Source organism: Oncorhynchus clarkii, chromosome 11, assembly GCF_045791955.1.
Source record: "Oncorhynchus clarkii lewisi isolate Uvic-CL-2024 chromosome 11, UVic_Ocla_1.0, whole genome shotgun sequence".
Taxonomy (NCBI): domain Eukaryota; kingdom Metazoa; phylum Chordata; class Actinopteri; order Salmoniformes; family Salmonidae; genus Oncorhynchus; species Oncorhynchus clarkii.
In genome coordinates, this window is record NC_092157.1 from 27,961,033 (window position 1) to 27,973,677 (window position 12,645).

At 41.8% G+C, this 12,645-nt stretch overlaps 1 protein-coding gene across 1 annotated transcript in view; it reads right to left on the reverse strand.

Annotated features, from left to right (window-relative positions):
• LOC139420426 (kinesin-1 heavy chain-like) overlaps positions 1-6,099 on the reverse strand; it is a 28,535-nt gene extending 22,436 nt beyond the window's left edge. The window contains exon 1 of the mRNA XM_071170546.1: positions 5,604-6,099. Coding sequence (XP_071026647.1) covers positions 5,604-5,729 — 126 coding nt within the window. The 5' untranslated portion in view covers positions 5,730-6,099. The remainder of the gene's footprint in view (positions 1-5,603) is intronic.
• Between the last annotated feature and the right edge of the window lie 6,546 nt (positions 6,100-12,645).

The window sequence follows — 12,645 nt, forward strand, 5'->3', positions numbered from 1 at the left end:
TATATATATTTTGGACACTTAACCTCCATTTTAGTACCTGACCAATGGCCTGTAATGAACAAATCAACCAACAATTGAAATACCGGTAGACAGGTATTCAAAACAGGCACAAGAGATTACATTAGCCGTCCCAGCAGGTCAATGAGAAACACCACAGTATACGACATTCACCACCAGACCAACTCAGTCCAAACACAGCCTTTTCAAAATTAGGTTTGTGTCCACTAATGGACTCCTTTGTAAAGAGATCCACTGCACACTAGACCAAGGTCGAGTCCCAAATGGCAGCCTATTCCTTATACAGTGCAATGGATGGGACCTGGTCTAAAGTAGTGCACTATATAGGGAATAAGGTGCCATTTGGGATGTAGCCCTGGCCTTTCCCCTTCTCAGTGTGACTAAGGGCCAGAGACAGCTAAGAAACATCAGCATCCTCCCTCTGTGTCTCTGCTTTACTGACTGGCAACTGATCAGCAGGGCACTTCAGGCTCTTCATTTGACAGCAGCAGCCAATATCAATCATTACAGCGTAGATCAGAGGGAGTTCTTTAGGATGACACAGCGTTCCCTCTATCATTGTATAGGCGGGACCTCTAGAAGCCTACTTTACCTTGTTCTGAGAACAAATGTTTTAATTGAGTTAGCCTACTTTAAAAAACTGTGCATTGAAAGAGAAAATGTCTACTTTCCTTGGCCAAATGAAAGTCATTAAAGAGTATGGGAAAATAAAATGGAATACTCAAACTACAGTGCAGTAGCTAAAACAGTTTGGGAATTAAAACCCAAACTTTCCTTGTGGGTAACATTATGTTCATAGGCTATCTGCCAGCATGATTGTAAACAACCTGTAAGGTTATTTTTGATGAAAAGTTGTGTGCTGCTGACATTCATACTGTATCGCTCTGTGTGAGTGATGGTGTTAGAGCAGCAACATGGTCTCCGAGCACTTCGTATTATTCTGTATAAATCCGAGACACTCCATCTCATATTATATAAAACAAATGGAAATTTGTACAATATGTTACACATTTTCTAAAACGTACAGTGTCACAAATTTGCAAACTATATGTTACAAATTCTAATTTGTTGTTGCTAACATCAGCTAGGTGGCTAACGCTAACATTAGCTAGCTCTAGGTGTTAAGGTTAGGAGTTTGGTTAAGGGGTTAGCCAAAATGCTAAGTAGTTGCAAAGTAGCTAAAAGGCTAAAGTTGTTCGTGATGAGATTCGTACAAGCAACCTTTGGGTTGCTAGACGTTCACATTATATGTCCACCCCGAGCCAGCAGCCGTACTTTTGTTTTTGCCTTAAGTAACCATACCAAGTGTAACATATCATCCTAATTTGAGTGACCCGGATTTACATTTACTATGTTACGACTAGTCTGAGTAGGACTAAATTATCCACTACAGTTCCTATTCCTACAACCCTAGCAATAGTCTGACGACCTCGATCCGAATCTTTGTTTGCATTCTGATTCTCCCCCTTTTCCCGAAGCGTGCACTTGTACACTTTCTCACATGGAATAACAATGGTGGAAACTCTCTCCAGCCAATGCTTGAACCAATCCAATGCTTTTAAATCCATGACGGAACGTGTGCAAGGCCACACTTCAGGAGAAGGGTGGAGAATCGGGACTCAGCCTTTGTGTTGTGCTGCTATGGACTGTGCATAACTGAGCACTGCCAAAATAGTCTTTATCTATGGTTCTGCTGCCTTGACACCGACGTGGGGTGTCCTCATTCTGAATGATCACTCTGACTATGTGCCTGTGAGCACCACCAAAATGCCAGCCAAGGACTAGGCTTATATGGTAGTAGTGATGGGTTGCACCATTCTATTAGGAAGCCTTGGTGGTGTCCCAAATGGCACCCTATTCTGTATGTAGTGTGCTACTTTTGACCAGGACCCATAGTGCACTACATAAGGAATAGGATGCCATTTGGGACACTGACTTGATTTTACTTGATTCTCCTGGGCTGGCACCAAACAGAGCTATTCTAAAGAGGAAGAAGTACTTCTAAAGAAGTAGAACAAAAAGCATATGAATTATACTGAGCTTCAGGCAGAGCTACAGTGTGTGTGGGGGGGGGGGGGGGTCAATGTAAATAGTCTGGGTGGCCAATTGATTAATTGCTCAATAGTCTGTTTTATGGCTTGGGGGTAGAAGCTATTAAGGAGCCTTTTGGTCCTGGACTTGGCGCTCTGGTACTGCTTGCTGTGCGGTAACAGGGAGAACAGTCTGTGACTTGGGTGACTGGAGTCTGACAATTTTTGGGGTCATTTTCTATTAAGTTATCTTTACTTAAGTATGATAATTTACTTAAGTATTATCCCCCCCATGTTAAAAGGATAGTTCACCCAAATGACATGTTGGTTTCCTTATGTCAGCAATCCATGCTTTGATTTTGTTGTCCACCATTTTAAATGTTAACTTTTTAGCATTTGTGGCACAAATCCAATGCAAGTCAATGGTATCGATATTAGCATTTTGACACTTAATGTCCAAATTATCCAAAGTATGTAAATATGTATTGTGTAACTCAATGATATTACTTAGAGGATGCGGATATGAAGCACGGAAATGCTAATATCGATACCACACATTGGATTTGTAAGACAGTGCCGGGTAATGGGTTCCTGTCCTACTTTGTCCATAAACTGCTTAGAGGTTAAGGAAACAAATGTAATTTTGTAAGTTGGGTGATCTATCCCTTTAACATTGCGGGTGCGGGATTCTTTAAAAAAAAACGTCACCTAATAGCAGGAACAGCACCGTCTAGTGGTCAGAACATGGAACTAACAGGATGTAGGATGGGACATGGCTTTTACCATTTATTTGGATTCCTCATGTCTTAATCATTGTTAGAAGAAAAAAAAGTATGGTACAAATCAGCTGTTAGGTAATATTATTTGAATCCTATACATTATTAAAATGGGCAATTTGGATGGAATCCGTTACAATTTGATCTCTGAGAAATCAAGCTAACTCAACAAAATAATGTTGCAGGAATGCTAATATTATCCATTTCTAACTACAAAAATGATTTTAGAACAATCTGAGATGGTGAGTGTCATGACTTGCTGAAATGAGATGGAACAAGCCATAAAGGAAATGACTTCATCATCAGACTGACACAGGCTTTTATATGTTAGTGTCCCAAATGGCACCCTTTCCCTCTTGCTCTGGTCATAAGTAGTACAATACTGCGACAAAAATGGCACCCTATCCCCAGGGCTCTGGTCATAAGTAGTGCACTATGTAGGGAATACGGTGCCATTTGTGACACAGCTTATTCCACAGTTTTGATTCCTGCCAGTGCCTGCAGCCAGCCAACCTCTTAGATTGTGGATCTAATACTATACCACAGTCTCCCTGCTGTCCTCCATTACTGGACTATAAACTGGCCAATTTGTCTCTGTGTGCCTGCTTCTCTGAAAAGCGCAATCCATCGCTCCTAGCAGAGAAGAGTAGGGTTGTTAAACTAGAATGAGCATGATGCTGACTGATAGAAACAGCTGGAATGTCAGGTTTTAGGGAAGCCACACACACCCCAATCTTCCAGCACATCAGGGTCAGTCTATGGGCCATGACTGATGTACAGTATTTGGGTAGTCTTGCCATGGGTAACACTAGGGTTGCCAATGGGATTATAGGTTACCCTGTGGCAGTAGCTGGACATCTCACCAAAGGTTAAAGAGGCCAATGTTATTCAAATGAACGCAAAGGCAGAGACTGGTCAACACCAACAAAATATGTGTCCTTCCCAGGGATGTCCACCCTTGCTAATGCTACTAGTGGGTCCAACCCTACTTTTGACCAGAGCCCCAGTCAAAAGTAGGGAATAGTGTGCCATTTGGGCCTCATACCCTGAGGTCTGGGTGGATGTACTAGGAAGTAGACTAAGCATAGTGAGCTTCTATTAAAAGAAATCTGGACAAAGAAATGTTTCCAGTAGTCACTGCCTACTCAAATGACATGACATCCCTCCCCCATAAAAACACCACACCCCTCATCCATCCATTCAACTGTTCCCAGTTACACTGTAAAATAGAATGTGCCAATGACAACATAAGTCTCTCTCTGTCTCTCTCATAGGGAGGAATGTTGTGGGACACATTGCGCCTAGCACCCCATGCTCTATATTGGGTATGGCCCCAGTCAAAAGTAGTGCACTATATAGGGAATAGGGTGTCATTAAGACACATGGTTTCCGCTTCCAGAGAGATAGGAAAGATAAGGAAAATATTATTTCTTAGTTTAGTATAAATAAGCCTGACAATTTATATTTCAAAGATGAAGAAAGTTAAGCTGCTGTGGATCATATGTTATGCTTGGGGCCAAAAGTTTTGTTCCTAACCACATGACATAACAAATGTGTATTCAGTCACTATGACCAGATGCCACACCCTTGGCTTCTACAGTACAGTTGACACTGTTGTTGGGACTTCTTTCTCCAGTTTTCAACCTCCATTCACCCACATCTCTTTGGGAAATGTTAAAAAACGGTTTATCATTTATGAAACAAACATCATTAGGCTACAGAATTGAGGGAAGTGTTTGGGCTTTTATTGTGGTAAGTTCTTGTAAGTCCATAAAGTTCGTCCCAGCAGTTATGGTCGTTGTCATTTTCCTTTTTACAAGGCCATGGAAGGGGTGGGGTAGTGTGCTGAGCAGGTGAGATCACCTGACTCCAAATTTTCTATCCTAGTATTGCACCCCAAATTGTTAATCCAGAACAAAGCACCGGCTCTATGCTACGGTATCTGAAGTCAGCTACGGGGAAATTACATTTGTAGTAAATTGTCGGGCCTAGTTAGTTAAACCATTCAATACGCCCAAAAAATGACAGCTGTCAATGAGGCAGGGTAGCTTAGTGGTTAGAGCGTTGGACTAGTAACCGGAAGGTTGCAAGTTCAAACCCCCGAGCTGACAAGGTACAAATATGTCTTTCTGCCCCTGAACAGGCAGTTAACACACTGTCCCTAGGCCGTCATTTAAAATAAGAATTTGTTGTTAACTGACTTGCCTAGTTAAAAAAATAAAAAGGCGATGGCATCTGCGACGTGGATATCCCTAGGTAGCTAACGTTAGTAACAAGCTACTATTTCAATACCGCACAAGGGACGGATTGTTACACACATTTGTGCGTAACTATCCGGTAGGTAGCCAACTTCGAAAATAGGGCTGAGAGTTGAGATACAGGATTGATAGCCAAATCAGTTGTTCGGCCATCCCCTCCTAAGCTAGTTACACTTCTTTAAATTCCAGTCAATGAATAAAAGTAGGCCGCGGACATAACTTATGTTACTCTAGTTCAAATTAGACAGCAAGACAAACAGTAGCTAGCTAGCGGAGTTAACGTTAGCTGCCGCTCAAGGGTGTTGCGGGCGTCATGTGTTGTGAATCGATTCGAGATTCATGCGAAATTGTAGCTATTTGAATATGATACATCAATATGGCTAGGTATTATGAGAAGGTGTAAACAAAGTGCCCTTGCAAGCTAACGTTAGCTAGCTAGTTAGTGCTTAGCTAGCTAACGTTACAAAGGCCGGGGACTGTTTTCGTAGGCCAATGTTTGCCGTGTTTGAACGCCAACTCACCGAGATAGACACTTGATCCTCCCCTGTAAACTTGGGTATGTATTTATCCCCTCTCTCCACCTCTGACTTGTTCAATGGTCTGAAACGGCACATCACTTTGATGGTGCATTCCGCCGGGTCCACCATCTTCGCCGCCGCTGTGAATGAATGGAGTCACACCAGACAAGCTCCTGCGGCTGCTAGCTAACTGCTACCACAGAAGAAGCGCCCGATCGATCACCCCTGTGGGAGGCAAAGCGATGCCGCACCCAGTGAATGTTGGTTTAGTTTGGTCAATCTCTTCCCTCCTCGTAAAACGTAGCAAGTCGACTATTCATCAGACATATATATATTTTTTAAAGACATCCATTCAAAAGATGGAAGTCATGTTGACGACCCGGCTGTAAAGTACTGTACTCTGACTTGCTCTTCGAGTCGGGAGGGATCCCTGTGTATGCGGGTCTGAACAGAGAGGAAGAAGCGAAGCGAGAGGTATAACTAGACCCAAATCTGTTTTAGCCAGCAGATGGCGTTTTTTTTCGCACACCAAGCGATGTGTTTTTGCGTGGAGGTCAATTTGGTTAACAAAAAAATAAATGGCTTATTTGCTATGTGTATTTTATTTGATCGAATAGAAGTTTCGTAAGGATTCGGTTATTACCAGTGTACTGATATAAGTAGGACACGTGACACCCAGGAAACTTTGAGAAAAAAAACACTATATCGGAGTTATGCGTGGTCATCACTATTACCTCAGCCACAGTTATAAACCCCGCCTATTTCTAAATGTATCTTCTTAAAATGTGATTTTAAACCTACCCCTAACCACACTGCTAACCTTACGCCTAAATAAAACCAAAAAGCAAGTGTTTGTAATTTTTACAATATAACCAATTTTGACTGGAAACTGTTGTGCCTGTTGTTCACGTATCTACACGCTCATTGGCTAAAATGGTCCCACCTGATCTAGTCTCCTCCAGACTGCATTCCATTTTTGGATACATTTATTTTCGTTGTTAGAGCGGCCGCTAGAGTATCTGGTCAATGTAACGGATTATCTGTGGTCTGAATAACCCGGTGACGTCACCTCTGCAGTTATGCGGAGTTAATATACTAGTCGGAACTAGGAAACTCTGGAATGCCCAATTTGCAGATTCGTTGAATGCACGTGTGTAACCTCAACCAGTTAGCGAGTGGGACGTTTTCGAGTTTCCTAGTTCCGACTAGCACTTGAACGTGGCATTAAAGCCTACTGCCGAGTTCACATGCTAGTCGGAATTACTAACCTCGGATATTTCAGACTTTCTGATTCATTGAACGCAACACTTGTAGAACTACATTTAGCAAGTCGGAATTTTCCTAGTTTCCTAGTTCCGAATAGCACATGAACGCGGCATAAATTATCAACGAACTACAACCAATGGTTTTTGTCAGGATCCGTTTGTAGAACACGCCACCTTTAATTAATTTACATTACTAATCTGGACAGTGTCACTGACTATACTGGATTATTTTTTTCACATGCAATCTATTCGTGTCCTATTAGACTGTAGGCTGCTACCACACTCAGACAAGTGGTCACATTGAACAGATTTCACGATGTAGGAATGCTTATCACAACTGTTGCATGTGCTTTAGGCAGGCCAAACTTCAGAGGGGCCTAACTCTAATCCACTAGGATAGGATATATAATAAAATTTCAATGGGATTTGTCCAGGTGGTGTGCAAATACTAATTCATATGACATCACACAAAAAACTACTGTATTTTAATTTGAGGTTTTTATTTATTTATTTAACCTTCATTTAACGAGGCAAGTTAGTTAAGAACAAATTCTTATTTACAATGACAGCCTAGAAACAGTGGGTTAATTGCCTTGTTCAGGAGCAGAACAACATATTTTTAACTTGTCAGCTTTGCAATTCAACCTAGCAACCTTTCAATTACTAGCCAAGCGATCTAACCACTAGGCTACCTACCTGCCAAGAATACACCCTTCTTTTTCTGGGATGTCCTAATTATCAGCAGTGATGTAAAGTACTTAAATAAAAATACTTTAAAGTACTAATTCAGTCGTTTTGGGGGGTATCTTTACTATTTATATTTTGACAACTTTTACTTTTACTTCACTCCATTCCTAAAGAAAATTATGTACCTTTTACTCCATACATTTTCCATGACACCCAACAGTACTAGGGTTAGGACCTAGGGTTACGGTTAAGGTCAGGTTTCTGGGGTTATATTTAGAGTTAGGGCAAGGGTTAGTGTTAGTGTTAGGGAAAATTGGATTTTGAATGCGACTGAATTGTGTGTCCCCACAAGGTTAGTTATGCCGCCCTAGGCAGAATAGTCCTAGTACACAAAATGGCGTTGAAAAATACCGTACCTGTCAATAGTTTGAACACACCTACTATTTTCTACATTGCAGAGTAATAGTGACAACATCAAAACTATGAAATAACACATACGGAATCATGTAGCAATCAAAAAAGTGTTAAACAAATCCAAATATATTTGAGATTCTTCAAAGTAGCCACCCTTTGCCTTGATGACAGCTTTGCACACTCTTGGCATCCTCAACCAGGTTCATGAGGTAGTCACCTAGAATGCATTTCAATTAACACGTTTCTTGTTAAAAGTTAATTTGTGGTATTTCTTCCCTTCTTAATGCGTTTGAGCCAATCAGTTGTGTTGTGACATGGTAGGGGTTGTATACAGAAGATATCCCTATTTGGAAAAAGACCAAGTCCACATAATGTCAAGAACAGCTCAAATAAGCAAGGAGAAATGACAGTCCATCATTACTTTAAGACATGAAGGTCAGTCAATACGGAACATTTCAAGAACTTTGAGCGTTTCTTCAAGTGCAGTCGCAAAAACCATCAAGCGCAAAGATGAAACTGGCTCTCATGAGGAAAGGAAGACCCAGAGTTACCTCTGCTGCAGAGGATAAGATCATTAGAATTGCCAGCCTCAGATTGCAGCCCAAATAAATGCTTCACAGAGTTCAAGTAACAGACATGTCTCAGGAAGAGTAGCTGCTGTCTTGGCCACAGCTAACAGGGATCCATAATAAATTCAAATACAAACATCAAATGTTCAGAGGAGACTGCATGAATCAGGCCTTCATGGTCGAATTGCTGCAAAGAAACAACTACTAAATGACACCAATAAGAAGAAGAGACTTGCTTGGGCCAAGAAACATGAGCAATGGACATTATTCCAGTGGAAATCTGTCCTTTGAGTCCAAATGTGAGATTTTTAGTTCCAACCGCTGTCTTTGTGAGACGCAGAGCAGGTGAACGGATGATCTCCGCATATGTGGTTCCCACCGTGAAGCATGGAGGAGGAGGTGTGATGATGCTTTGCTGGTGACACTGTCAGTGATTCATTTAGCATTCAAGGCATATTTAACCAGCATGGCTACCACAGCATTCTGCAGCGATACGCCATCCCATCTGGTTTGCACTTAGTGGGACTATCATTTGTTTTTCAACAGGACAATGATCCAACACACCTCCAGCATGTGTAAGGGCTATTTGACCAAGAAGGAGAGTGATGGAGTGCTGCATCAGATGACCTGGTCTACACAATCATCTGACCTCAACCCAATTTGGATGGTTTGGAATGAGTTGGACCGCAGAGTGAAGGGAAAGCAGCCAACAAGTGCTCAGCATATGTGGGAACTCCTCCAAGACTGTTGGAAAGGCATTCCAGGTGAAGCTGGTTGAGAGAATGTCAAGAGTCTTCAAAGATGTCATCAAGGCAAAGGGTGGCTACTTTTAAGAATCTCAAATCTCAAATATATTGTGATTTGTTTAACACTTTTTTGGTTACTACATGATTGCATATGTGTTATTTCATGGTTTTGATGGCTTCACTATTCTACAATGTAGAAAATAGTAAAAATAAAGAAAAACCCTTGACTGAGTAGTTGTGTCAAAACGTTTTCTGTATTTTCTGTACATTGAAATCAGGTTCATTTTCAGTTCTAAATAAGAGTTGATAATACTTATTTTCCATATGTTGAAATTAGGCTTGTTTTTGGTTCTGAATGAAAGTTGAAATTAAGTCATTTATTGATGTCTATGTTTGGGGCAAATCAAGGCTGGTCCAGACCAGACAAAATCTGAACCAAACATAGACGTCTATGATTGGTTCAGATTTGGTCCGGACCAGACCAAAAACCAATGTCTGTTTATGTGGAAATCAAGGCCGTGCTTACTGAGGTGTAGCCTACTGTGTTGCCTGAAATTGAATTTTATGAATGCCCAACTATGTGGTAAGCCTACCGTTTGTAAAACACACAAAAAAAGACGTCATGTCCAGGACCAAAAAAGACACCCAAAAGACGTTGGCTCGTGCTTACTGGGGTGTAGCCTACCATGTGGCCCGCAATGGAATTTTATGAATGCCCATCCATGTGGTAGGCCCACCATTTGTAAAAATAGGCCATTGCACTGACTTTATTTGTCCTGATTCCTGTGACTAATCAATGTGGCTATTTAAGCTCTCTACATCAGCTTCCCAACTTTATCGGGAGTTATTGTTAGCCTATTTGCAACTTGTTTACACAGCAGGAAATGCACTCGTGTTTTATGTTTCACCGTGATCGGCTTGTGAAGTATTGAGGATACAAACTTGAAACCACTGGTCATGACAATGGGATGGAACTCCTGGACAACAGCTGTGATTGTCCATTCCATATTGTCCATTTTACTTTGACCTATCCTGATTTTAGGATATGTGGTTTGTTAACATGACAGAGCATTTTGTATTGGATGAGGCTATTTGATCGGAGAAACCTGCATGATGTAAAAAAGTGTCCGTCTCATTACATTGTCATACATTTGATCCCCAGTCTGAAGGCTACAGAAAAGGCCACATATTCTTTTTACCATATCTTATATCTGCTTCATGATTTATGTTTGGTGATTTTTTTGTGGATGGAACATTGTTGGAGCGCCGCAGAGATGCGTCTCTCCAACAGCACCCTCCCTGCCTTTGACAAAGTGGGTACTGCTTATCAGGCTGTTTCACATCTGGCCATGATTGGCAGTCCCATAGGGCGGCGCACAATTGGCCCAGCGTCGTCCGAATTTGGCCGGGGTAAGCTGTCATTGTAAATAAGAGTTTGTTCTTAACTGACTTGCCTAGTTAAATAAAGTTTACATATCACAGGGCGGTATCAGCGCTCATCTAAAAAGCCCACATGCCACTGGTTGAGAGAAATTGCCATTATTTTTGGGCAGGATTATGTGAAGTTTGTTGTTGTTGGAGGTGCGTCTTGGTCAGTTCAGCTCAGAAACTACAGCCCTCGTCAATCTGGGGCGGCAGGGTAGCCTAGTGGTTAGAGCATTGGCCAGATAACTGAAAGGTTGCAAGTTCAAGTCCCTGAGCTGACAAGGTACAAATCTGTCATTCTGCCCCTGAACAGGCAGTTAACCCACTGTTCCTAGGCTGTCATTGAAAATAAGAATTTGTTCTTAACTGACTTGTCTAGTAAGTGTAAAATAAATAAAAACATCTGCCTCCACAGCCTAATGCGCGGGCATGTGAGTGTGTTTGTGTGTTTATTTCTCAAGTAATATACTAGCTACATACCTAAAATATCCATTCCAGTGGCTTTACTTGCATAGGCACGTTACCTACATTGTAGTCTCTTGTTTGGTTCTTTCTGCAGAGATTGAGTTGTACACAGTACCTTAGACAGAGAGGGCTGACATACAAACCTGGCCCTCGGCCGGCTCTTTGAAGGTAATGGAAGACTACTGCCACTGTCCTCTGTACACCCCAGATTTGTCCAGTACACCTTTACACACACAGTGTGGCTGTCCAAGGACAACCTCCCGAGGTGCATGTTAATGTTTAGGTAACAAAAGAGAGTCTAAGAAAAGATCAATGGAGCCAGTTGTTATCTGAGAGCTACATTAGCATCCCTCTCATCTGACACCTCTGAAGTGTGTGCCCAGCCCTATGTTGACAGGGATTTGGGCACCAGCCCAACTGAACAGGTGGTCCCCATCCCCAGATAGATACTCATGCCAACCATGGTTCTGTCTATATAAATCCTATGGGATCTGGGCGAAAGTAGGGCACTATGTAGGGAATAGGGTGCCATTTGGGATGCATCCCATGGCTTTCTTGGAGAGAGCTGCTTCCTGCTGCAACGGAGAGGGTTACATGGGGATTATAGGAGATTTTTTGGCATCACTTTGGGAAGGTGAAATGGGTTTTTAGACTGTCTGTCCTGGAGATGAACTGATATAGAATCCAGGTATACCCCATGGAAAATATATTGTCAACACACAAACCAGGACTATCAAACACTGCCTCCTTGTGGTTAGGATCAGTCCTTCACTGAGGTATGGTAATGAGATTGAGGGCCACCCCGGCCACACAGTTGATACCTAAACCTGGTATGAAATTCTGACACTTATGTTGATTGTTTAACTTGTACACACACACACACACACACACACACACACACACACACACACACACACACACACACACACACACACACTCTCTCTTTAGATTGAAAACGTACCCAAATGCGCTTCAGCCCAGCTTGTACCAAAACACACACACTCCCTGTCTGTGAGAATGCTGTCCTGTCCGTCTCCCAGCAGAACAGCCTCTTAATTATGGGGGGCCTCTGCAGCAGCCAATTAGTGTAGCAGTCCCAATGGTCTTAATTATACAAACTACACTGATAATGACTACAACACAAACCATGCTGTCATTACACTGGCTGCACACAAACACATTCTCCTTTCATTCATCGTCACTGTGCATGTATATAATGCTAAACAACATGTTATACACAATTGCTGTTAAACAGAGCAGATTCTTATTCTTTAATTCACAATATTTTTCAAAGGAGGAAAACAGGATGTGCTGATGATTGAAATGGATGATTCAAAGAGGTATGGTAGACAGTCACCTTGCTATTCCTATGAGCTATTCATAAAGTAAAAGACGGCACTGAGAATGTTCTAGACTTTCATCTAAAGAGGTTTGTCATCACGGTTGGAGAACTAAAAGAGTATCTGTCTGAGAG